This window comes from Hoplias malabaricus, chromosome 12 (genome assembly GCF_029633855.1).
Source record: "Hoplias malabaricus isolate fHopMal1 chromosome 12, fHopMal1.hap1, whole genome shotgun sequence".
Classification (NCBI taxonomy): Eukaryota; Metazoa; Chordata; class Actinopteri; order Characiformes; family Erythrinidae; genus Hoplias; species Hoplias malabaricus.
In genome coordinates this window covers 33,720,621-33,746,531 of record NC_089811.1, presented here as the reverse complement: position 1 = coordinate 33,746,531, position 25,911 = coordinate 33,720,621, and the positions used below count along the sequence as shown (strand labels likewise).

At 39.4% G+C, this 25,911-nt stretch overlaps 1 protein-coding gene across 1 annotated transcript in view; it reads left to right on the top strand.

Moving 5' to 3' along the window:
• The window catches only part of stk39 (serine threonine kinase 39), a 46,801-nt gene that overhangs the window by 18,921 nt on the left and 1,969 nt on the right, over nucleotides 1–25,911 (top strand). Inside the window, exons 11-17 of the mRNA XM_066686436.1 lie at nucleotides 1,244–1,366; nucleotides 1,970–1,999; nucleotides 2,624–2,680; nucleotides 4,719–4,780; nucleotides 18,360–18,412; nucleotides 18,715–18,783; nucleotides 18,918–18,982. Of these exons, the coding sequence (XP_066542533.1) occupies nucleotides 1,244–1,366; nucleotides 1,970–1,999; nucleotides 2,624–2,680; nucleotides 4,719–4,780; nucleotides 18,360–18,412; nucleotides 18,715–18,783; nucleotides 18,918–18,982 (459 nt within the window). The remainder of the gene's footprint in view (nucleotides 1–1,243; nucleotides 1,367–1,969; nucleotides 2,000–2,623; nucleotides 2,681–4,718; nucleotides 4,781–18,359; nucleotides 18,413–18,714; nucleotides 18,784–18,917; nucleotides 18,983–25,911) is intronic.

The window sequence follows — 25,911 nt, the reverse complement described above, 5'->3', positions numbered from 1 at the left end:
GAATTTTCTATCAAACTGTCAGATATTAAAGCATGCCCCAACACTCCAGGCAACACTTTTCCACTGTTCTATAGTCCATTGGAAGAATGCCTTACACCTCTCCAGTCAACACTTGGTGTTTGTGCATAATGATCATAGGTTTGTGTGATCAGCTGTTCACCACTGGTGTGCTGTTTTATTAGGGCACAGAGGCCCTGTTATTTTGATGATGTTGATTAAGTTTTGAATTCTGTGAGTGATGACCAAGAGCATATGAGGACTCACCAACCCTCTTCTAGGAGTTTTCATAGGGAACTGCATTGTTCTAGTCTAAGGCACATACAGTTGACCAGGCCAGATTTAGTAGATCTCTGGCAGATATTTTAAACATGGACATGGATGCCAAATGTGGCGTCCCATGACAGTTCTATGTGTAAAGTCATGAAGTCCAATGTTAATGGCTCTCCATGTTGGTAGTGTCCATATTTTATACATCTCTCAGCAGTAGCTTTGACTGACACAGCTGAAGTCAATAATTAAGAGGGATATCCACATTCTTTCAGGCTTATTTTGAAACATGTCTCATTATTGGTCAACATTTATCTTTATTTCACACACACACACACACTCATTTGTTTATTTTGTTAATTATGAATTATGCAATTAAGGTAAGTAAAGACTATGTCCATTAATTATAGGCATTATTAATGTTTTGTAAATTGCTGAATTTAATTACAGAATCAAATCACAGTGTAATGTATCTAATAATTTTTTAATCACAAATATTGGATTTAAATCAAATCAGTTCACTCCCAGCTTACAGATTCACATCTCAGACTTGTACCACTGTCTCTTATTCAGGAGATTGTGAGATTCTAGGTCATTATCTCTCTTCCTCTTCGGGTAGGGTTGCCCTCACTTTCCCACCATCACTCAGTGCTATGTTAACCAATGTGGAGATGTCTGTTAGCTGACATAGAAACTGGACAGTTAGCGTTCTCCTCCCAAGTTCACTGAGCTGCCAACTGAAAATGTGTTGAAGGCAGCTCTTAAAGATGCTGTGGCTGACTTCACATATCTCAGAGGAAGCATGTGCTAGCCTTCACCTTCCCAGCTTAGGACCACGCGTGACTGGGGGAACCTAGCTAGTGGCTGGAGCTGGCAATATCTAAATTCAGGAGAAAATTGTGTAATAACAAAAGATTCAACTGACTAGCGGATTGTGAGATATAAGTACTGATATAAGTATGCGTGTCTTGCTCAGGTGAGACGAGTGCCTGGTTCAAGCGGCCACTTGCACAAGACGGAGGACGGAGACTGGGAATGGAGTGATGATGAAATGGATGAAAAGAGTGAAGAAGGTAAAGCAGCTGTCAATCAAGGAAGGGTAAGTGTGACCCTATTTTATGTCTTTCACTTACGGTATCATAAATGGCACATTCGTTTACGTTAATTGTTTTGTATACATTTTATGTGACTTGTCTGGCACATTTACAGATATAAAATGTATGCTCCACTCTATATAGAGTGAAAATAAATAAATATGACTGTGTTACTATCTTTTTTATACTCATTTACATTGATCTAGTCCTCTCTCTTATATTCCATGTACTCCTTAGTTCTCTCTCAGTACCGTTCGTACATAGATGTGTACATTGTTGTGCCAGACTGTTGTTCAGGGTTTAAAGTGGGCTGAAGAAGAAGGAGACAATATCATCAAAGCTGAGAAGTGCCTTTGATTGGTGTATGAGAAATGTATAACTCAGTCATCTTGAGTCGGAAATAAAAATCAAACCCCCTCCACAGCAAAGGAGTCGCAAATCAGCGAGCACTAATGAGGCTAGAGACGCATTGCTTCTGTGTATTGTTTATTACAAAATGCAAATGAACCGCTGCTGATTGCACTCCTACACAAATAGCTACATCTGTCTATCATACTTTGTGGGAGAAAAAGAACATAATATAATCCTGTCTTTTAATTGCGTTTCAGTCACGGAGGGTCAAAGACGAAATCCAGGATGTAAGTAGACCTTTCCTCTCGCCATATAGACATTTAAATGTTATCAGTTTGAGTTAACATGTCAGTACTGGGTATATAGGGTGTAGTACGCTAAAGGAAAATACGACGAAAAAGGTTATCAATGTCCAAACATGAATGAAAAGAGGCCTAACAGACAAGCACCCCTGTCTGACAAGCTTGGGCCATCTCTGTTTTAATTAGCCGCCGAAGGATTGTTTTATAATGTAATTACAAGTGTCGTGGGACTGAATTGTTTGTCTGATAAACCAACCTAAATTATGTACAAATGTAGCATATTTGACCGCAGAGGACAAACACTAATTATTAAAAATGAGAAAAGGCTCATGCATTTCCATCGTGTGTGTGTATGTGTGTATGTGTGTATGTGTGTATGTGTGTGTGTGTGTGTGTGTGTGTGTGTGTGTGTGTGTGTGTGTGTGTGTGGCAATCAAACATTCACATTTTCTCTCAGTGGATTAGAAAATGTCATGACTTTGGGCTAGGCTTTTTTCAGAAACCATTGCCTAACAGCTGAATAGAAAATATGGACTTGATGGTGGGAGCGGGAGAGGTATGTCTCACTGTTCCTCCTTTCAGTCTCTGATGTCCATTTTGACTCTGCAGGGGGAAGTGAATGCCAACAATGTCCCTATAGAAGGCCTGTCCATTCAGCATCCCCAGGTAGGCACTGTGCAGAAGTGGATGTGATTTGTCTTGATTCACTAACCTTGCTGGCCCTTGCTGAGAGGCTTTGCAGGCTGTACAGGCCTGGAGGGATGCTTTTAGCCTCAATAACTCAGGGAACCAAAGTGGACCACCACTGCTACCACACTTGGTCTTCTTGGTATTACATATAGAATAGCATTTTCTCACGTAGATCTCTCATCTAATTTCTGCCTTCCCCTCTCTCTCGCGCTCTCTCTGTCTATCTCTCGTCTTTAGTCCATTTCACAGGATCTGAGTACAGCTAGGTGTGTGTAGATGTTTAGACATGCAAGAACTATGCATTAAACTTATGGTTGCGAGTCACGGAATAGTCATAGCTGGAGTCCTGCAGGATGTATTTCTTTACTGCACAAAGCTCCCACCTTCAGTTTAGGTTTTAACTGAACAATGCTGCTGCTTCCGTTTCCATTCACTGAAATAACTTGTTTGATTTGCTGCTTTTTAGAGGATACAGTCTTGACTTTTTTCGACTTAGAACTGCATTTGTTTTTCAGGTTTAAATGAAAGTAAGATGTAGATAAAGCAGAAATATATCTGGAAAGAAAACAACTTGCTTAGGTTTAACAGCAGATACTTTATACAATTTAATAATTAATGTCACTTTCATCAGAAGTTATAGAAATGATGTCTGATGAGTCACCTGTATTTTCTTTGAGGTTCCGCCATAAGCCTGTTTAAATTATAAAAAGCATCCAGTCGCCTTGAAGATTACACAAGAACTCTGTGGTTCCAATCCTGAGATCTGTATATCTCAATACTTAATCCACACCATAATGCACATAATCCCATGCAAGCTTTATAGTTTCTTATTAACTATGTGTGTGTGTGCAACAGGACCATGTGCATAGACTTATGTTACAGACATTAGATTATAATTGTTAAATAAAAAAAAAAGATGGATATATTTCCAGGCGAATGTCTAGCGCCCTTTGAATGGCTTTTATCTTCACGCTCTGTAGGTTGCAATCTGAAAGAACAGATTTGCTGCTTAACAATTAAGTGCTATTAGGGTCCAGGCAAAGCATGGTTATTAAAGAGGAAACTCTCTGTTTTATAACCAACTGGTGAAAACCAAACAGTGCAACAACCTACCAATAAATTTGGAAATTTTGAGTGTATTGCAGGCATCAAGTATTTAATGTGTATTTTTAAAAAATACGCTCAGGTTGGTCAGTATCAGCTAGAGTAGGTTTCAAGAGAATGAACAAATCACAGTGTTTTCTTATGCCAACTAGCATCCCAACTTTTCTGGAAATGGGGTTTGTAAGTTCACACACAGCTATAAATCAAATGCAAGCCTAAGGGTTGACAAAGGTGAGCTCTTTGCTACAAAACTATGTATTCTGTTTGTTCACAGCAGCCAAGGTTATTTCTGTTTGTGAAAATTGGCGTGAGACGTAGCGAGTTTAAACGGAACCCGTGGCTGTTGCCCTGTGGGCCTGTGTGGTCAGGTTTTAAAGCATTGTGGATGAAATAGTAGGGCTGCAGCAGAAATAACATGGCAACAGTAGCTTTTCTTTCTTTTATTGTTTGTTTCTCTTCTTTGTTCTTTCTCTCTTTATTTACACCTCTTTCAGTGCTTTTCTCATTCTTTATTGTCTTTCTATTTCATTTCCCTGCCGTTTTCTCAGCCAAGTCAAACACGAGAGGTAGACAATCACAAGGATGTGTACAGAACCCATTGAAGTTCAAGCACTGCAGTGCAGGAGACTGCAAAATGATGTTACACAATAAGTCAAATGTATCTCTCAAAAATAAATTCAAAACTCATATTGACTATTTTGCCTTTCCACCAAAAAATGTGCTCATCCACCACCGTCCCTGACTCTCAGTCTTTATTGGGTTACATTGTGCTCATGTGGTTTGGGGAGGCCAAGGACAGAGTAGTCACATCCTGGTGTGTTTTGTGTAGATGTCAAATAGTGTTTAGAAGATGAGTAATTGTGCTGTTTTTGATCTTAAAAAGTAACTGGTGTTTTTTATTCTCATCAAGGTTCAGCCGTTGGAAAAAACCCCAAGCGCCCAGAGTGCTGTGAACATGGTTCTGAGGCTAAGGTGAGCAAAGTGCTTGGTTTTCCACTCTTTCTTCATCAGGCTTTCATCAGCTCTTAAAAGATGGAAATAGTCAGAACCATTTAGGCATCTTGGCTTTCTGAAGCGACCTAATAGCTGTGTTTTGTGTGCTAAAGAGTGTGTGTGTGTGTGCGTGTGCGTCTTTTCAAACGATCCTTTTCACTCGGTCTGGTCGAGAGTCCATGGAGAGGAAGTGCCTAAAATTAGAGTGATACGCTCTGCTGGATGTTCTGAATTGCTATACTGCGCTCTGGGTGGAGAATGCCCTGTCTGCGATCATACCACTCTCCCCTCAGTTTTAAGGCATAAAAGGAAAACCAAAAGCTCTTTTCAGATCAGTAGCTGATCTGTTGAATTTCTTTCAACCTACTGTGCACTCTGAGGACCAAGAGAACATGGGCAGCACCTCCTGTCTGCACTAATGCAGCAGTGATGGAGTGAAGATAAATTCTACACTGATTTGAGATGAGTGAATGAAATCTAAACAGGAGAGTTGGTGTGAAATGACTGATTAGTATGCAGGTAGACTTCCATTTTGTTGATTGTTTGATTCCACTCATTTTTCTGTGTGATTAGCTCTCTGTCTTCACATCAGAAAGGAACAGCTCTTTGGAAACTATGAGTCATAACAAGAGCTGCGCTGCAGAATGAAAATGAAAATATAAATGTGAAATTTATTAGGATTCAGTTGGCAGTCACCGGGATGGCAGCTTTTTTTTTATATATTTGATAAGATAATAGGTGATATATTCCAACGGGGCTGAGGTTCGGGGCAAGAAGAGAAAGTGAGAAAACGATTGAGAGGGAGTATTCTCTCTGGAAAGACCAAATTTATGGTTATTACACGATCCTCTTTATTTCTGTGCAGTCTAATGGTAGCATAAATTAAAAAGCCAGAGTGTCACAGCCAAGGCCTGTAGCATCACATCTTTGTTGCAAACCACATCAGCCTCATCCAATCTGGACCTTTTTTATTTTAAGAAAACTGAACACACGGGGCAACATAAATAAACAAATAAAAATATAATCACACTTTCACACTGGATATTCTTCAAAAATATCCAACAGTGGAACAAAAAAAAAACAATAGTGTTATTTGTATTACTTTCTCTTGTAGAAAATGGAAGGATGGCAAAAGCGCACACACACACACACACACACACACATGCAAACCACCCACACATGCATGCGCGCACACATTGAGTAGAGATTACACAGAAGAATGTTTTTGGATAGTCGTTTTCCAGTGAAGCCAGACTTGTGGCTGTTTTGTATTGTGCTCTGGGGTGATGTGATAACAGCATTTGTTGACTCCTCCCAGGGTCCCACTCTAGTGCTCTAACTGTGCCCACACACACAAACAAACAAACACACTTCTTACACCTTCTTCCAGTAACAAATCATGCACACACACGCACAGGTACACAAATGTTTACAAACCCTTCTATTCTCATAAAGCTCCCCTTCAGTGCACAAAGCCCCTTCCCTCTAGAAATATCAGCTAGAGATGTGCTCAGAGTGTAATTACTCTGAACTTCACCTGCAAATGAATAGACTTCCTTTCCAGTTACTGTTCCTCTTCCTTCCAGGTTGTCAGTAACACACTTCCTCTTTAGCTTCACTCAGCCCAAAGCCAGGATGGGACCTAGGCCTATGGCACAGCTGCCTAAAGTTGGCCTATGGGGACTTTGATTTGTTTTGTTTACAGTGAGGTTTACTCCACCCTTCGCCCAGTGATAGGAAAGACATGTTTTAAAACGGTTACTTATTGGATTCCTAGTTTTGTTTCTTTACATATTTTATATGCAAACCTCTCAGATGTTTTGTTTGCATATTTATTTGATTTTATAAAACAGATTTTAATAACTGATTAACCGAGACAAACTCAAAACCATTGTAAAATACTCTATATCCCTTTGCTTCTTACTGCAGCTTCCTCAGTAAAAACCAGTGTGTTGTAAATGGACTGATGGAATGAAATGCTACTCAAATGGACTGGTTGACAAATGATGTAAGAACCAGGGACCTCGTTCATTTTTTTTTTAATCATCTATACATTTGATCTTAAAAGTGTCTTAAGTAGAAATGCCTGTTTAATTTGTGATTTATCAAATATTAATTTAAGTGTAAGTACTGACACAGCAGCAGTGGTGTGCTACTGGCATAACAGTGTGAAATGTATAAATAATTTGAGTTTTCTAAACCAATAGATCAATAGGATAAAATTTAAATGCCTTTTTATAAATAAGGACTTGATCTAAATAGCAATGAAGGTATGGCCCAAACGTAGCACATCTCCAGTTCTGTTATGGCCCACATGTGTGTTTCAATGACGGTGACGTCTCTGGGAGAGTCTGGTTGCCTCAGTTCAGCCAGAGATCTAGCTTATATGGGCCAGATGTCATGTGCGTTGTAGACCAAATCTGGGCCAAATCGATATTTGGCTCACGTCTAGCCCACACAACATGTGCGATAATTCAGTTCAAGCCCGGTTCATGAAAGTTGGCTCATGTCTGGCCCAAACAGCACTTGTCGGTGTAACTGAAAGTGCCAAAAGTGTTTACTACTAAAACTCAGCTTTGTATCATCCTTTAGAACATCCCTTAGCTGTGATAACATCAGAGTAACTGTGTCTTGTGACTTATGGCTTAATTTAGTTTCTAGGCCCATCCCAAATTCTACACGTTGACTGCTCCATCGTGTTTGGAGCAGCTTGCTACAAATAAGATAAAATAACAAAACATGGTTTAAAATGCTTTCAGTAGGATTAAATAGGTTTGAGCTGTGGAACACTTGTTAAATCAGTTAGAGGCATGACATTAGGAATAGATTCCATACTGTGGTTGGAAATAATTTAAAGGAACATTTTAGAGAGTTTGTGCTAAAAGCATTGAGGGAGTAAAATAAACCGTTAACAGGTGCAGTAGGTTGCATCGTGGGTAGCCCACCTGAAGTGTTTTTACTCCTCTCGAGAGCATATGATTCAACTCCTCGCTAACTGATGAGCTGAATCAAGTGTAGTACAGTAGGAAAAACAGTAAACAGTGCTTTAAATCTAAACCAATAGTAACAAATAAATATTATATATATATATTGAAATATTGTAAGGGGGGATTAACAAATTGTGCAGGGCTTATATGGTATTTGTCTCATGTTTTGCCATTTGTTTAATTAGATCTTATAATTTTAGTCCACATCTACACTTAAAGTTCCACCCCTCACACACTCGCACAGACCACTCTCACTTCTTTTATCAGGCTTGTTAGATTTTAAAGGCACTTCCACTCCCGCAGCCGTACAAATCATGCTCAATGGGTTTCACTGAGCTCTGTCAGCTCCCATTACCCGTCACGCCGCTGTTTGGCCAATCGCTTTTGACGGCTTTTGTGTAAAAATATGATGTGGATGTTTCCGCACCTCCTGTCTGTGTGGGAATCATATGCAGAGCTGTTTATTTGCTGCTAGTGTATAAGCAGCCTTTTTATGCAGTCGATGGTTGACTGAGCATCACATTACATTTGATGCGCTCCAGTGATACCTTTTTCTGTGGAGGCTGAATTACATTAGCTGCATTTCACAGATCGGAGATCAGCTGGAATCTCTCTCTGGTATTATTTATTTATTTATTTATTTATTTTTTTGACTTTTTGACAGTTGTTTGCACCATGCAGCACCTCAACCCATGGCCTCCGCTGTAGATGCATTGTAGGCATTTTAAAAAAGGTGTTATAATGATGACAGTAAATAGAGTGCATTGACTTACCTTCATGAGCCTGTGTTGTGAAATAACCACTGTGGAATATCACCGATTTCAGAAATATCACAAAATTATATGCCCACATTCTTTCTTAATACACTCATTATTTATTTTTCCAATTCCCTTAAGGGGTCTATGTCTTCAGTATGTTTATTTAGCGAAAATTAATTTAGCTATGTTGTATCACATGAAGACACAGCAAGTGAGTGGAGCAGGGATTGTCTATGACTGGGAAGTAGAGGAAGGCGATATGGCCTTTAAATAATACCACAATATTTCCAGGTATTTTGGCGATAGCGATATTCTTGGCGATATGGAAAAAATAGCACTGAAAAATTAATTCATTAATTCATTCATTATCTGTAAGTGCTTATCCAGTTCAACAATCCCAGTGCTTATCCTGCTGCGCCACCGTGCTGCCCACACTGAAAAATACTTATATTAATATTAATTATATTAAATTAATAATAATTTCTTATTCAAATTATATTTCAAACATTCAGAAGAAACAAACAAGAACGTTTGTAAACAACTGTAACTCACCAAGATTCTGACATTGTTCAAAATATATATAGGATATTGATATTTTATTTCCAAACCTTTTGAATGCAGCGCACATTTTCACTTCCTGTCGCTGTGCCTAAATGACTCACGTAATGAATGTATATATCAGCGTACAGTGGAACCTCTACCTACGAACTTGATCCGTTCCGTGACCCGGTTCGTAAGTGGAAAAGTTAGTTTCTCGAGTCAATTTTCCCCATTTAAAATGATGGAAAACCAATTAATGTGTTCCAGCCCCCACCCCGAAAGTCTGGCTGTATGACGATAGGTGGGGGGTGGGTGGAATAACGGAGAGTAGGCGGGTGAACGTGGGGAGACGAAGCGTAGATACGGCTTAACTTAGCACGAATTTCGATGTCTGCTATTTACACTAATGCTAAATTGCTGAAGCTACAATTTGCTAATCTTAAAAGCTCACTCAAGTCTGGGCGCTGGGAGACTCGCCTATTGGGGTCAGTGGCCATTTCCAGCCGCTGGCTCGTTTCTAGAGTCATGGTTATTATTATAAATATTCAAATGCCCGGTTCGTATCTTGGAAAGTTCGTTAGTAGAGGTTCCACTGTATATAACAGCAATATCAGCATAATACTGATAGCAAGTGTTTAAAATGGGTATTACACTTCACATTCAAAACAGTGGAGTTTTCTACCTACATCCCCCTCCTCCCCAGACCTAAAGTCTATGTTGGGGGAAACTGAACCTACATAAGGAGGAGTTCAAGAACCATAATGTCTAAAAAGAATGTGCCATAATCAGCCTATTTACATAGAAAAGTGTACATCACTAAAATATCTACCTTCGCTAATGAAAGGCAAAATGTGTGGCAGCTGCCAATCTCTTTCCTGTATTTACCAGCTTTATTTCTGACTTAAAAGCCAGTGAGCCGGTGTTTGCTTCTTATTCATGATTTTCTTATTCACACCTTTATTTCCACCTTCTGTGGGTTCGTTTACAAGGCTGCTTTTGGCACTATTTGCCATGCAGCTGAGTTTTCCTTTCCACATTAACTAAGCAAGGCTACGTTAGCTTTGAAATACAACATGTATTCCTCTCTTTATTGGTTAAAAACTCACATTATACTGTGTTTACATCACTTAATCTGCTTGTATTACTCACTGTATTTATTTTAAAACTCTCAAACCACAGTTTTATATTCATGCATACACGTCTGTTTTTCAGAAATGCTTTGCTCACCTGTGAAAGAGAAAATAGACAAATCTGCACCCTTCTTAACGTCATGCAGGACTCTAAGCTGTCTCCATGTTTTAAATACATTGCCAGTATTTCCTCCAGTATTTTAGCATTTTGGATTTAGAAAAAATAACATTATCCCTGTTCACTGGCTTGCTTCCATGGCTGTTTGTGTCTTACCTGGCAACCTGGGTTATGTAAACCTTATTAGGATTGGGCGGTGGGTGGGATCTCAGGCCAAAACACTGTTAGAGATGGCAGTGCTTCAGCTTTGAATGTTTTCTTAGTCTCTAATGACACATTCTAGTCTTTTTATGACTTAGTAATACACATTGCTTCTTTCATCTGTTGTTAAACACCAACAATTTCAGCAAGTATTATAAAATTCAGGTAAAGTTACTGTGATTGGTCACCATCACTAATAATGAATGAATGAATGAATGAATATTGTTGTAGATTTAAATGAGATTCTCTAAGTAAAGTTAGAAATTCCTGCTCTCTGGGAGGTCCTAAAGCGTCTTTCGCACTGATTAGTTAGCTGTTCTGTGGAGACAACAGAGTGCACTGAAGGGCGAAATAATTAAATGTGCTGGAATGATCAAATGAGACTTTTTTTATTCTTCTGCAAGAAATAATGAGAAGGGTTGGGCTGTGTGGAGTGCTGTTGTTGTTTTAGTTTTCAGAGTGGTAGTAAGGGAGTGCTCAGCACAATGGATCTGATAAGAAACATAATCGGAGAGATCAGGGACAGGAGGGTCTGAAAGCATGAGCAAGCACGAATAAGGGAAAACAACAAGCAGAAAGCCAATTTCCACTGACTGCAGGATTAAAAATATCACCTCTGGGCCAGAACCGGACCACAGGCCCTCCATCCCACCTCACAATTGATTCAGTGGCTAATGGAAGCAAAACAAACGTCACTTCTACAGTTCAAGCCTGGGGGCTGCTAGTGCTCATATGTTTTAGTCTCTCTCTCTCTCTCTCTCTCTCTCTCTCTCTCTCTGCTTTTCTAGCCCATTATCATTGCCTACAGATGGAAAGCTTGACCTCTCTGTGATGTGACATGGACAACTCCTTTGTAAATGCACTGAATGGTGTTTTTTCTGTTCATTCACACCTTCTGCTCAGCCACATAACTTCACAGTGTGTGTATAGTTATAGTGAATATCTTAAGAATGTTAATAAAAAACGACTCCCATTGAGAGCAGAACCACTTGCACAACGAAATCCACCTTCCAAATTTGAGACTTCAAATGTTAAACATTGGTGATAACTTTCTTACACTTTTCAGTGTAAATATAAACCTTCACCCTATGCTCAGATTCAACCGTGTTAACTCCCCAACTGTTATTTGTAAAACCTAAAAAGTGTTGGTGCTGTGGGGTTGGAATCTCCATTAGGTAAAAGCTGTAGTTTTATCAAAGGCAAATATGCAAATAAATGGATTGTGGACACCGACTTTCAAGTGTATACAAATCTCTTAATGCAAGCAAATCAAAGCAGTGTTCCAGCACATAGTGTAAATCCTTCCCAGTGTTACAGAAACAAAAGGGGACAAATTTCTCGTAAATACACTTGATTTCAGAAGAAATGTTGAATGAGCACGTAGTCACAGAACTGAGAATGTGAATCACAGCACAGTGATGATTCAGTGGTGAACAGGGGAGGCATGTTAGTGCGGGGGTGTGGTGCTCTGGTCAGTGTAGCAGGCACAAAGGTAGCTGTTTTTTTTTTTATGCCCTTATACCCTGTATACTCTTATTGTTCACATTTATTACAGACAATTTCCTTGTTCTAAAAGTACAGTTGGAGACTATAACTATATATATAAATATTGTGATAGAGGGACTGTTCTCATACACTGATCACACACTGCCATGCCTGTACCATGTCATTGTCACTGCTGTTAAACTGTAGTTGGGCTACAGTCAACCTTCCAATCCCTTCCAAAGTTTACCCACATGGGAGGCATCTCATTAAACCGTGAATGATTATGAACCCACTGTAAGATTTGGATTTTTTTTGCTCGTGGAGCTCCCTCTAGTGTTATTCATATTTATAGCACTGTGAAATCAGTGGGGAGTTGGAGGGAGAGTTGGTGTCCTACCCTCCACTAAAAGTTTCATGGTGCCGTGTCTGCAGTGCTGAGCCCCGAGTAGCAATGTCAGAGGCTCAGTTCTCTTTATTAAAGGTCAGTGACGTATCACAGTAATTTTGAAGCTGAAATTTTAAGGTAAATATATTACATAGTGTTCCTTTAATGTGTTGTTTCCATTACTTTGTATACCCCCTGTATATTGCGATGTGGGATTTGCAGTACATAACACAAATCTACAAAACAAGAAAACAGAATCATGATATGGCTCTGGTTTTGTGATAATATTGGCGTCTTTAGTGATTCCCACCCTCAGTCTACACACTTGTTTGGACCTTTTCACTTACACCGTTCAAGTTAGTTAGTAGTCCCTAAGATTTTTCAATGCTCATACCCATGCTCAAGTCTCTCTCTTTGACTCTCTCTGTCTCTCATTGTCTTTCTTTATCTCTTTTTGTGTCTCTCTGGCACCTGCTTCTGAGGTAGAATAAGTAGGTACATTGAGATGGAAGGTTCAGGGCCTGTAAGTTCGATGTGGCTATGACAGGCTTTCGGCAGCCCTCTCCAACTCATGCCAGATAACACACAGAGCCTCTCTCACTTTATCCCTCCTCTGTCGGCTGAGATTTTCACTTCGCGCTCCTGCAGATGGCTGCTTGTCAGCTGTGTAACTGATGTGCTGCTAGTGTGCTAGTAAATAAAGATAGAAGTTAAATCCTAAAGTGTGTGTTTGGATAGAAGCTTAGGTTGCAGCCCACATTGTCGCCCATACGCCGCAGTGCATCCCAAAGTCAGAGCCATTACATCAACTTATGCCTACTCTGATGCGCACGTTGCATGTTCGGCTTAAAATCCGTTTCTTTAAACTGTCACCACAGCGTTGGATTTAACAGCGTGTGGGTGGTAGTAAGGGATATTTTTAAAACTCAAATGAGATCAGTGATAAGTGCTGTCAGCGTAATCTGGGATTGGGGGAAATGAAGCTAATGCAACTGTCAATCTGCTAAATCAGTGTGGTGGGTAGAATAGCACAGCTGGAGGGGAGGTTTAAACTACTGATCAGTGAAGTATAACAACACAACACACACACACACTCTTGATGACCTGAGGCTAGAGTGCCTATTTATATCTTAAATGTGATATTCATATGCAAATATTATCAGCTTTTTATCGCTATTCATTATTCAGTTTTAAGAAGATAAAAAAAGAGACATCTGATCAGACTATATTGTAATATTTAGGGCTGTATACAAAATATACTTCACTGTGAGTCTAAGTTGCCAAACTTAATATTCATTTTAGACCTTGTATATTTGATCAAATCTGCTGTTGAGGTTTTTGTGATGCTGCCTCTTTCATTTGGTGTATTTGCTTTTAAACTGCAGCGGCTAAAGTGCTGCAGATTATACACCAAGCAGATATTTGAGTGTTCAGCAATTTAAATAGGATACAAGCACTTTCCCAGTGAATTGAACAAATTGACTTGGAAGCTGCTGATTTTTTTTATAATAGAATAATAGAATAAAGCTTTACTGTCCTGCCAAAGCAGATACTTTTTCTTTGGTTTCACCACAATCACAACACAATACAGACGTAATTCAATGAATCGAAATGATAGTAAGGATTAATAATATATATATATATTAATATGTTTGATAGCTTTAGGAACAAAAGCTCCTGTATAGACCTTTTATTCAACAAAGGCACTCTATAGCGTCAGCCTGAAAGGAGTAGCTCAAACTCAGCGTGAAGAGGATGCATCGGATCAGTAAACATTGCTGTGGCTTTCCTAAGTAATGCTCTGTTATAGAGAACATCTAATGACTTTTATTGACGGCCAATTATTTTCCCTGCCACCTTTATCAATCTAGCTAGTTTATTTTTACTTAGTGATGTCAAAAGTCCATACAGACAGAGATATTCAACATCAGTACACACTCTAACAGGCTGAGGTACACCTTTTCCCTTTTATTATATTATTGTTTTGTAATCCAGTGTAATATACATTTAAAATGAAAGGGATATAAAGGGATATTTGAACAATACCATAGAAGAACCACTTTTGGTTCCATAAAGAATTATGTTTGTTTAAGAAATAATTTTTTTAATACTTTAACCATCCATCACTTGTTCTCAAGTTTATTTTTTCCATTTATTTTTAAGAGTGTACATTTCTGATAGGATTTTCTGTGGAACTTTGTGTTTTTGAAGAGAGTTATGGGTTTACATTTCTGTATTTGATGAAAGAGTGGGATGTTTTTCATATTAATTCAAGATAAACACAGTTTGTTTTGAAATTTAATTTAGGATCATGCAGATTACTATTGTTTGTCTTTGCACTGTGTCATATTCACAACGTTTAATTGAAAGGTAAGGAGCATATTTATGGTGCGTCATGGCAAGTTGTTTATTACTAGATTAGAATTTTGCCAAATGGAGTTTTGAATATGCCATATACCCAGGTCATATACACACAATACCATGCTGAAAGCTGTTGTTTGGATTCAGGCCATGACTTTTATAGCCCAAGTGAAGGGGCCTCTCGTTAGCTTTCAATCGAAGGATAGTGAAGTCATTTAAATGTCTTTTTTATTAAAGCTTCCTCCTGGCTTAATTGCTTTCCTCCAGTGACCTGTTAAACACCTTTGATGGGCAGAAGAAAAGCAAAAATCTTTGTGAAAACAATTCCATTGTCATGAGCTGAAAGGTGTACTCCAAAGAGCTGCCATATTCCTGCAGCTAGTTCTAAAAGTGCTCCATGCTGTGGCTCAGATGCACAGCCACGTCACCTTTCCTCTTTGAAACGTCCCCCAAGTAGAGCGTGAAGGGAAGGCTTGTTTTCAGCAGCAGTGCCGACGCTAGTCCCTTCATTGTCTCCGTGGCAAAGGGCGAGGCGAGGCTGTGCATATTATAAGACTCCCTCAGATTTCTCTCTGAAAGCAAGTGGGAGATTTACGAGGCCATGAGTCCAGCAAGGCTTGCAGTGGCAAAAACCCAGCCGATGTTGAATCAAAACAGAGAGGATCAGCCTTAGCACTGTGCAACCTTACAGGAGAGCAGCTCATCATAAACGCCAGTCAGTAAGTGCCAGTTTTCTGCCATGCTTCACTGAAGAGGCCTGTTCATACTTCACAGGGTTTAGAGCAGTCCACAGTATGTCAGGGGCTGGTGTGTACTGTGGTGTTCAAGCAAGGGGAATAGTAAGACTGATCACCTAAAGCTCTAGGTGGGTTCTCAAGGAATCTGAATTTGCATTAATATATCAGAGGCCCTAATCTATGGGAAAGGCACTGTATTAGAACAGGGTCTTGATATATTTGGGGGGGAAAAACAAGGTGAAATTAAAAAGAAATATTGGCACACTAGTGTAATTATATTGACGATTACGGTTGATAACTGAGATACTCACTCATATAACGTGTCTCCACTCTTCATCAAACCCAAATAATGTAGTGGATTAAAGCACTGCCCGTTGCATCGTGGACTGGAGGTTCAATTCCTCATGCAGCCAAAATGCCACAATTATAGTCATTAGGCAAAATACATAATGCTATATTCGCTCATTGTAAGTGGCTCTAGATAACAACATCTGCTAAATAAAGCCGGCTTCTTAATTACTGGAAGCCTCTGCAAAGATGGGTGAAGATAAAGGTCATGAACACATCTTTGTGGTTAATTAGATCATTCTCACATTAAAAATATAAGAGAAATTCAACCTTTTGCTGAAGTAAATGTAGTCTTTTTTTTAAAACAAAGCCTAGTTTCTCAGATACAGCCACTACTCCAATGGGTTTGTGAAGAAAATATAGCCAAAGCATGTTCTCATTTGTGTTTCACTGTGTTGTAAATATGAAATATAACAATGCCGTATCTTTACGACGTGTGTCACATCTGCACCATGGTTACATCAAATTAATTAATTACCATCTTTAGACCATTAGTCCATCTCATATATAATGCTTCTCATAAATTGATAAAACACACGTAGCACAGTGCATTAAACCACTGCTCCTTCTGAACAAAAGTTTGGCTTTAGGCAACATGTATAATTCTACATTCAATCATAGGGTAATTTGAAGGTGAACTTGTTTTTATCAAGAGAATAATTAAATGCAGTAAATATTTGAGGATTATCAGTTCTTATCAGACCAGACATTTCTTATGAGTGCTTTTCTAGAGGGAGGGAGAGTGGGGGGAATACTACTCCAAAATGTAGAGCTTGAACCTGCAACAACAGAGTTGTGAGTGAAACAGCATGCCATTATGCACAACAGAGAAATAATTATTTAATTTTTCATACATAACCAGCTGTTTCTGACTGATTGCGGCGTGTGTTGTGTAATATTTAGGTGTGATTGGTGAACCAGCTCCTCAGTGATTAGCCCCAGGCCTTGATGATGTCAAGGGATTTAAAGAATACAGTTGTGGAGTGTATAAGCTGGTGATTGGTGTAGTGATTGGTCTTGCTCTGCTTTACTGCTGCAACCCTGCCTTCTTTTATTGAGCCAAGTTTAATTAACGCTGAGTCAAACCCCAAACCTAATGGCTGGGCATGCATCCAGGCTCGCTCCCACTAGTGCTCTTCACACCTAGCTCCTTGTAAGACGAGCAACTATAACTCTTCTTTTCCCTATTGTTCTGGCATGCTGCTGTCAGACAGCACGATAAAATAACAGATGATGGACAGCAGTGATGGACTCATTTGGAACACAATAAAACGGATGCACTTAGCCTTTAATGAAGTTGCATATACAAAAAGCAATGCTGGATGCCCAGGCAAATTTGTTGGACAAAGTGAACTTTGCGAATAAAGCTTTCAGAACTGAACTCATTCGTATGTAGAGGACTGTGTAAGGAATCACGGTCACCAGCTTATTGAATGCATACTTATTGAAATACACAGTTATCTCACACCTTATGTTTGCTGTAGTGACCTTAAAGGCAACATTCATGATTTTCATCAAATTACACTTTTTAAAAATTTCTGGCTCTCCAGTCTCTCTGCCTGAACCAGTCTAATGTGTTTATGAAGCCCCAGTGTCTGTAAATATGTTAACAACAACAACAATGTGTCTCAACAGCGTGCTAGCCTTATATTCTCTCTCTGCTCATGGCAGAAAAATGGTATCTTGAGTATTTTAGACAATGGAGAGAACTCCAAACCTTTAAAAGCATGAAATGAGATTAGGCTATTGCTCTATTCCTGCCCCATAGGTGGGTTTTATTGACTGATGTTTGCTGTTTTGGACAACTTTAGTTGGAAATGTCTCCAATTTAAAATGCTATAACTAAACAAATTGAGTTACACATGGAATTCTGTGGTAATTCTGACAGTGAATAAAAACTTCAGCCATGTACAAACAGTCTTGTTTTTCTCAGAGATACTGTTCCACATTAAAAATAGATGAACATTTAAAAAAAAAAGTAAATAAAACAGAGAGAACAGTGTTTCCCTGCAATCGTAGACATCCCCTCGAAGTTCATATGCATCTGCTTCACATTGTCATTTCTTGCTTTTCAAGGAAGACTGCAAACGGTGAACAACCTGAATGTTTTTCCTCATACTTTTTAAATATTGCCATCATATTTTATGCATCATTTCTACTTTAGATGCTATTTGTTGTAGGAAGATCAATCAAATTAAGGGAAGACCTGCAGATTTGTCCTTTCATTTTTCTCCTGAATGTATGGGTCTTTCAGACAGGTTACAGTTTTCCAGTGTAATATTGTGCATATACCAGCATGACATGAAGCATGTTCTAGAGAAAACTAGTGCACTTACACTGCACATCCACATGTCAGTACACTGACATACAGATTATGAAAATGATATGACGTTTGTTGTTTATCTTGTGTTTACTGCATGTATCTCAGAAATGCCTGGTTCTCTTTGGCTGACTCTTAAACAGTAGGTGGTGGCATTAAATGTTTCTCTCTCTCTCGCTCTCTCTCAGGAACTCAAGGAAGGAGTTGAATGACATTCGGTTTGAATTCACACCAGGGCAAGGTAAGAGCTGTTCTGAATACACAACATTAGCATCTGAGCATCTGGCTGGCCTTATGGCCCTATGGGTCCGGCCATTGATGAGGCGTGATGAGGCATTTTGCTTGTGTGTGTGTGTATAGATGTAGTGTATAGGCTAAAAAAGCCACATGAACTAACATTGACATTTGTACTGTAAGAGAAGAGAAGGTGGATATATTTATGAACAAGTACATTTAATCATAGTGCATTTTTTCAAGGATATTTATGAATTTATTTACCCCTTTTCTGTCTCTTGGTTGTGTTTTCGTGTGCTCTTTTTGTAGATACTGCTGATGGCGTTTCACAGGAGCTGTTTTCTGCCGGTCTAGTTAATGGACATGATGTTGTAATTGGTAATGTAACATCTGCCTTAACATTCCTCTTATGCTGGCTAATTCATGTCAAATACATCTGTACTGTGTTTGTATTAGGATTCAGGGGTAGCTTTATGTGTATGATTAAGCATTTTACACACATGTTTTTTCAGTTGCTGCTAACCTTCAGAAGATTGTAGAAGACCCAGTTACCTATAAAGTGTTGACATTTAAGCTGGTGAGTATTACAATAGGAAATGCCAAAAAGCATCATGTCCATAAACAGAAAAGGACTTGACAGAACACAATTCTATTATTTCTAAATCAAAGAGTTCTCTCAGAATAACACTTTTAAGCCTGGCCCTACCACTGTCTTACAGCATTCTCCTAAAACACCTGATGCAACTAATTCTGGTTTTGTGTAATGCTTCAAGCTAATTAAATTAAAATATTTGAAATAAGGGTATGTTTTAAAGATTAATAAGAGGAAAATGCTGTTTGAATCTTTAACCAAAAGAAATAATGAATACTACTTTCTTGCTCCTTTTTATTTATTCTTGAACCATGGCTGATTGGGGACAGCCAGCATCATTTACTGCACTCTGTGTTGAAGTTCCTTTATAAAGGAATTTTATAACTGTATTCATTGTTTCAGTTGACAACTCAACTTTTTTTCTCCATCATCTTTCAGTTAGTCAAGTACAACAGCTTGATAAGGTCTATATGTGCTCGCTTTTAAGTGCATTTGCATTTTTAAAAATGTTTGTATTTGTTGTACAGATGCAGATTACAGTTTGGTTGCTTATTTTTTTCCCTCAACATTGAGTGAATTCATATTGTTTTACATTCGTCTAAGCTGTGTTTCACAAAGCCACAATGTTCAGCAATTAAGCAATATTGGTTTTGGAGCGACCGACCGACCGATCGACCTACTTACTTACTTACGTCTAGTGACTTACTTACTTACTTACGTCTAGTGACTTACTTACGTCTAGTGACTTACTTACTTGCCTCTAGTGACTTACTTACTTGCCTCTAGTGACTTACTTCTAGTGACTTACTTACTTACTTCTACTGACTTACTTACTTCTAGTGACTTAGTTACTTACTTCTAGTGACTTATTTACTTACTTACTTCTAGTGACTTATTTACTTACTTACTTCTAGTGACTTACTTCTAGTGACTTACTTACTTACTTCTAGTGACTTATTTACTTACTTACTTCTAGTGACTTACTTCTAGTGACTTATTTACTTACTTACTTCTAGTGACTTACTTACTTGCCTCTAGTGACTTACTTACTTCTAGTGACTTACTTACTTACTTCTAGTGACTGACTTACTTCTACTGACTTACTTACTTCTAGTGACCTACTTACTTACTTCTACTGACTTACTTACTTCTAGTGACCTACTTACTTACTTCTAGTGACTTATTTACTTACTTACTTCTAGTGACTTATTTACTTACTTACTTCTAGTGACTTACTTACTTCTAGTGACTTATTTACTTCTTTACTTCTAGTGACTTATTTACTTCTTTACTTCTAGTGACTTACTTCTAGTGACTTATTTACTTACTTCTAGTGACTTACTTACTTACTTACTTCTAGTGACTTACTTACTTCTAGTGACGACCGCAGCCTATATTTTTTTATTGACAACTTTCTTATTTTTGTTTAGTTTTGTAAATAATGTCTTAGTAGCAACACATCCTTTCAGGTCTGTATTGGGTGACATCTCGTTTTATTTTAATCTCTCACACAGACAGATTTATGCATTAGTGTCTATTACTTCAGTGATGATTTTGAATTCGTCATGTGTGTCTCTTAAGACAGTCACCATTGTCTAAAAGCCTAGCCTGATTTTGCTGAGGATACTCACATGCTCAAATTTACAGGCTTTCTAATTAAACACATGAAGGAAATGCATTAGAGGGATCCCTGCTGATCCCTGCAAAGTCCAAACACCAGTCTTACATGTATCAGTGATATAGGCTCATGTTTTTGCCATGGATGATTTATTTTTTCTCTGGGAAATCACTGAGAGCTCCTGCAGACAGATGACTCTCTAATTCCTTTTAAAGAGGATGAGGTTTTTCCTCTTTATAATGCTATTCTGCATGGATGTCATTAATCCTGTGCTGATGTGATGTATGTTCATTATGAAATTCAAGGGTCTGTCAGTATACAGCCATTCACCCTGAGAGACATTAAATACTTTACACACATCCCAGTGGATGTTGAAATATGGCTCAGGCCATTTTTAATCACTCCTGTGGATGGAGTGTTTCAGTGGAGGTAAACAACATCTGTGCATTCAAGCGCTACTCGCCCGGTTCTGATCCTCTGTGGTGAAATGTCTCTTCAGCAGCTGCATGTTGCTCCCTCGGTTCACCCTGATAACACTGGCAAATCAAGGCTAATCAACTCAGACGTGCGCTGTTAAAGCACCCGTCTACACCTACACCATCAAAAACAAAAGTTCCTGAATGCTCCTTGGCTTGGATCTCATTTTCTAATTATGATGTTTACAGAAATCTGAGCTGTTTCCACCACTCTTACATACTGTTATTATGTTCGTCAGACTTCCAGCTCAGGCTACACAGAAGCGTCTGTATATAATTCCAGTGGTTCAGTGTAAAGTACACAGAGAAATGAAAGTTTGGATTGGAGTGGGTAAAATCTTTTTTTCCTCACTGGAGACTGAATGTAGTGGGCCACAGACTGCGGCAAAGTTACACACCATAGTCAGAAACTGACCTTTTGATGGGCCTGGGCAAAAGTGGGTGGGCACAATTAGGGGAGCCCTAATGCTCTTACACCTACTGCTCCCATCATTTGCTTTTGTCTGTCTCAAACAAACCATCCGTCTTAACACTCTAACCTCCAAAAAATCACAAAATGCATCCCATATTGGTTCAAAACAGCTTTTTACATCTGAATACAGGACGATTCTGTATTTTACAGGAGGGTTAGCTCCCTAAACACATTCCACTCTGAATGCAACTCGACTGAATGTGTGTTTGTGCGGAACTGTCAGCAAGGAACGTGTCTCCGCACACGGGGAATTACCTCTGGCTGACTGGGTGGGACTTGGTCCAATTTGAGTAGGCACAGGCCGTCTGTGGCTACGCCCCTATCACACAGTCATCATGAACTTAATATCCTTTCAGAGACTGGCCTTCAGGTGTTTTCTGTTTGTTTGCTCACCACCTAACTGCCCTTTTTTATGTCGCTGGAAAACACATGCAGTACAGTTCAATTACAGTGGAGCACCTTTAATTCCTCTGCTCTTTCTGTCCCTGGTGACGTGATTTGCGTTTCTGATGGTGTGATGGCTTTCAATGTCGCCTTTCTTTAGAACGGGCTAAAGAACAAGGGCTCCTCCACAAATTAATATCACAGCCTTTCCTTTCGCTTTTACAAAAAAGAAATCTGTTGCCCTTTGTCCAGTTTAAAGTCTAGTACCTCAAACACGGGCTTCCCCTCGCTTGGCCATGTTTCAAACCGGACCAGTGACTGGTCAGAGACATAGCTGTAGAGTGAAACTGCACTTTATGTTTCTTGTGGCCTTTTTGAAAATGTGAGAGTCATTCATTTAATTTGCATATAACAAACAGTGGCTATTGCACAAAGCAGAAACATAGCCGATACAATTCTAGGAACTATCTGGCAGTTCATGTTCGGTTGAGCAGAGGGCCGTGTATGTCCTTCAGGCCAAAGGTTCCTCACCCCTTGTGTAGAGTGTCACAGTTCTGCAGTTGCTCAGTTGGTATAGAACTTAACATTGTGGGGAAACACAAACACAGTTCTTTAAAGTATAATTTACAGAGTGACTCTTAAGGGAGCCAGGAAGGGTTTTTGTGTGGCACAGCTCCTAAAAGCCGTGTCTGATACCTTTTTATTTTACGGAGCGTTTCTTGGTGAGGCACTACACATTACAGGAAGTAAAGCTTGGAACATCCTCCAGAGAAAACTGTGTTGAACGTTACATGGATAAAGCAAAGAAAATCGAGCAGTTAAAGCTTCTACAAGGAGCAGCAAGGGAACCGTTGTGGTAGCCTGGCTGGCCGTTTGATATCTCTTGTTACATCAGCCCCAGTGTGCAGCTCAAACAGAAATGTACCACTGTATGTGGAGCCGAGAGGAATAGTACTTACGTCTGTGCAGGTGCAGGTGCACGCACAAACACACACAGAGAGAGCGCAGGCGAAACCATAAATTCTTCTTTCCTCTCTCCTTTCAGTGTAATTCATAACATTTCACAGGGAGGATTTATTTGACTGATGTCACTGTGTAGTTTTATCGTCCGGTCGCTCTGCAAGCCCCAGCTGCCCTCACTGGCTGAGTGGAGTCAGAAGGAAGGCATCGCCCCAGATGCGTTTTTCATCACTGGCCTATCAGCCTTTGTAAAGACATGCGCGTGTGCACACACACACACATGCACACACCTCTCTTTCCAGCCCATCTATAAATTGCTGGATGCTGTCTGGCCCAAAGCTACTTCTCCAGCTGTCTGAGGCGGAGTGTCAGAGAGAGAGAGAGAGAGAGAGAGATCGATCACCTCTCAGACCCTCTCTCAGCCACAGAGTGTGTGCTAGCTGTGATAAGACCCCTCGCTGCCCAGAGACACTCACACTTTAGTCTACATACAGCTGCAAACACTTTGCAGGGACAGGGATGGCCCACACTGCACAGCAGAATTTCATTAGTGGATTTGCGTCTGCTTCTTCACTTCTCTCCCTCTCCTCTCTCTTCAGCTGGTGATGATGTTAGATTCTTAATTAAATGGGAATGACTACTTTTTGGCCAAGAATATCTCAGCCGTGTGTTTGCTACTTGAATCACCGTAAACACAGTATAACATAAGAATAAAGGGAAATAAACATAGAAGACACGCACACAGACGTAGCATAGATTTATTCACAGCCAGCACCAAGAGCTCATTGAGTCAATCTAGGTGTTGAATTATAGCTGTATTTAACATTACTCTGCAGTGAGGAGGAAATGGTTAAATGTGTAGGGACATGAAAAACAATCAAAACTTATTGTATCAGGCTCATTGTTGTTCTAATTTTAGACTGATGTTCCACTTACATTCAAATAAATCTAATAAATACTTAATGAAACTTTGTTTTTGTTACAGTTCAGTAGAGAAGTGAATAATAACACTGTGATTTATCATTATACTTTTTTATTTAAACATTGAGGTTTACCAGCTGCCAGCCGAGGCCTTAACGTTTCTTACAAAAAAATGAATAACAAAATTGCTTATCCCTATTGCATGATTAAAAATGACAATATGGAGTATAATTATCGGGGGGTGGGGGGGGGGGGGGTTCTGCTGCTGAATTCATACAAATCTCACAGACATTAACTCACTCTTGTTTATTTTAATCAGTGGTCATTGCTTGCCGTGAAGAAGTGGACTAAAGGCTGCTCTGGTGGTGGAAATGCTGCTGAATCACGATTGATTAATTGTTGATAGTATGTATATAGAGCCTTAATACAGCTGTAAATCTGTGGAGCGCCAATGACGGTTCCTGTTCTTTCGTATTCAGTTGAGACCTTTCTTTAATGTTTCTTTTCCTTCCTTTCTCTTTTTATTTACTTTTGTTGGAAGCAGGTCAAGGCAATGGTTCCATTTAATGCTGATTGTCTCCATTGTATCGATTGGTTTCGTAGCAGGTCGTAACGTACAGGTGCCAAGTCTGTTTCATAGAAAGAAAAAAAATTACTGCTAAAGTCAATGTGACAGAAAAATATAGCAGCTTTTTTTTTCGTTTGTTTGTTTCTACTGAGCTTTTTCTCTTGATCAGAAGGTTAAAGAAATACAGAACATAAGCTGAGTGCAGGGTAGTGTTGTACAGAAAGCTTTGGCAGACAGCCGTGTGTGTGTGTGTGTGTGTGTGTACACTCTTACTAAATTATATTACTTTATCTTTTAGCAGGTGTTCTTTCCCACAGCAACTTAAAGTAAATGCAGCAGACACATAGCGTCATACACTACTTTAATGAAAGAGAACAGCATAAATATTCCGTGCACCCGCAGGATTTCATTGATAGCAGTGTAAAACACACCAGCCCATTTGCTGTAAAATCACATCTGGAGCGTAAAGACCTGAAGTGCAAATTTGCAGCTGGACGGTGTGAGGGGGTCCGCAGTGCGGATGTGTGCAGGGAGCTTTTTCCTCTCAGTCAGACACTGCTCTGAAAATAGATGTGAACAGGTCATACTCCCCCTGTGGGGACCAGGAAGCACACAGAGGTGCCAGAGTGAATGGATCTAACACCTAGGAAATCTCAGCATACACACAGACACACACAGACAGACATATACTTTCATTCATACCATTCCCCACTATTACTACCACACCCCAGTGCACGTTTCGTATGTGGTGAATGTGCAGTGTAATACAGCGAGGCCTGTGTCAGAGCAGACCTTATCCAAGGATTTGTAAACGTGAGTGTTACACTTGGCTCTTTCACCAGTGCTGTCACTAGTGTTAACACCACAACCCACATTAAAGCAGAACGGTTTCTGCTGATTAAATAAATAATTCAATCATCTAACTGTTACTCGCATGTTTAATCATGTCTCAGGGGTTTTATTTATTTATTTATTTATTTATTTCAGAATGGAGTCGATTAAGTACAGTAATTATTAGTGTGTGGGGACAAGTGTAATAGTGTTACACAGAGGCCTATGCTGTAGGTTGTGTTGGTAAAAGCTGGATCAGACACAGCAGTGCATTTCGAGTTCACCTTGCAGAGAGTGATGTTAGTCGTCCTCTAGTCCTTAATCAGTGTTCACTGGATGCTGAAGTGACACTAAGAAGAAAAAAAACTCCAGTCGTGCTGCTGTGTCTGATCCACTGGTCCTCACTCTACAACACACCACCATCACATGAGTGTCACTGCAGTGCTGAGGATGATCCATCACCTTAACAAACACAATAAAGCTACTCTGTGGTGTTCCTCTCCACTGAAGAAGTGGCAGCGAGGGACTTTATAGGGCAAAGTGTTCCAAAGAGCTGATAAACAGTGAGTGTGGTGTTAATGTTATGACTGAAGGGTGTGTGTGTGTGTGTGTGTGTATTCTAAACGGCCTGTAACAGCATTCCTTTGGAATAATTAGAAATAAGTCAAAAATCGCTGTCTGTTA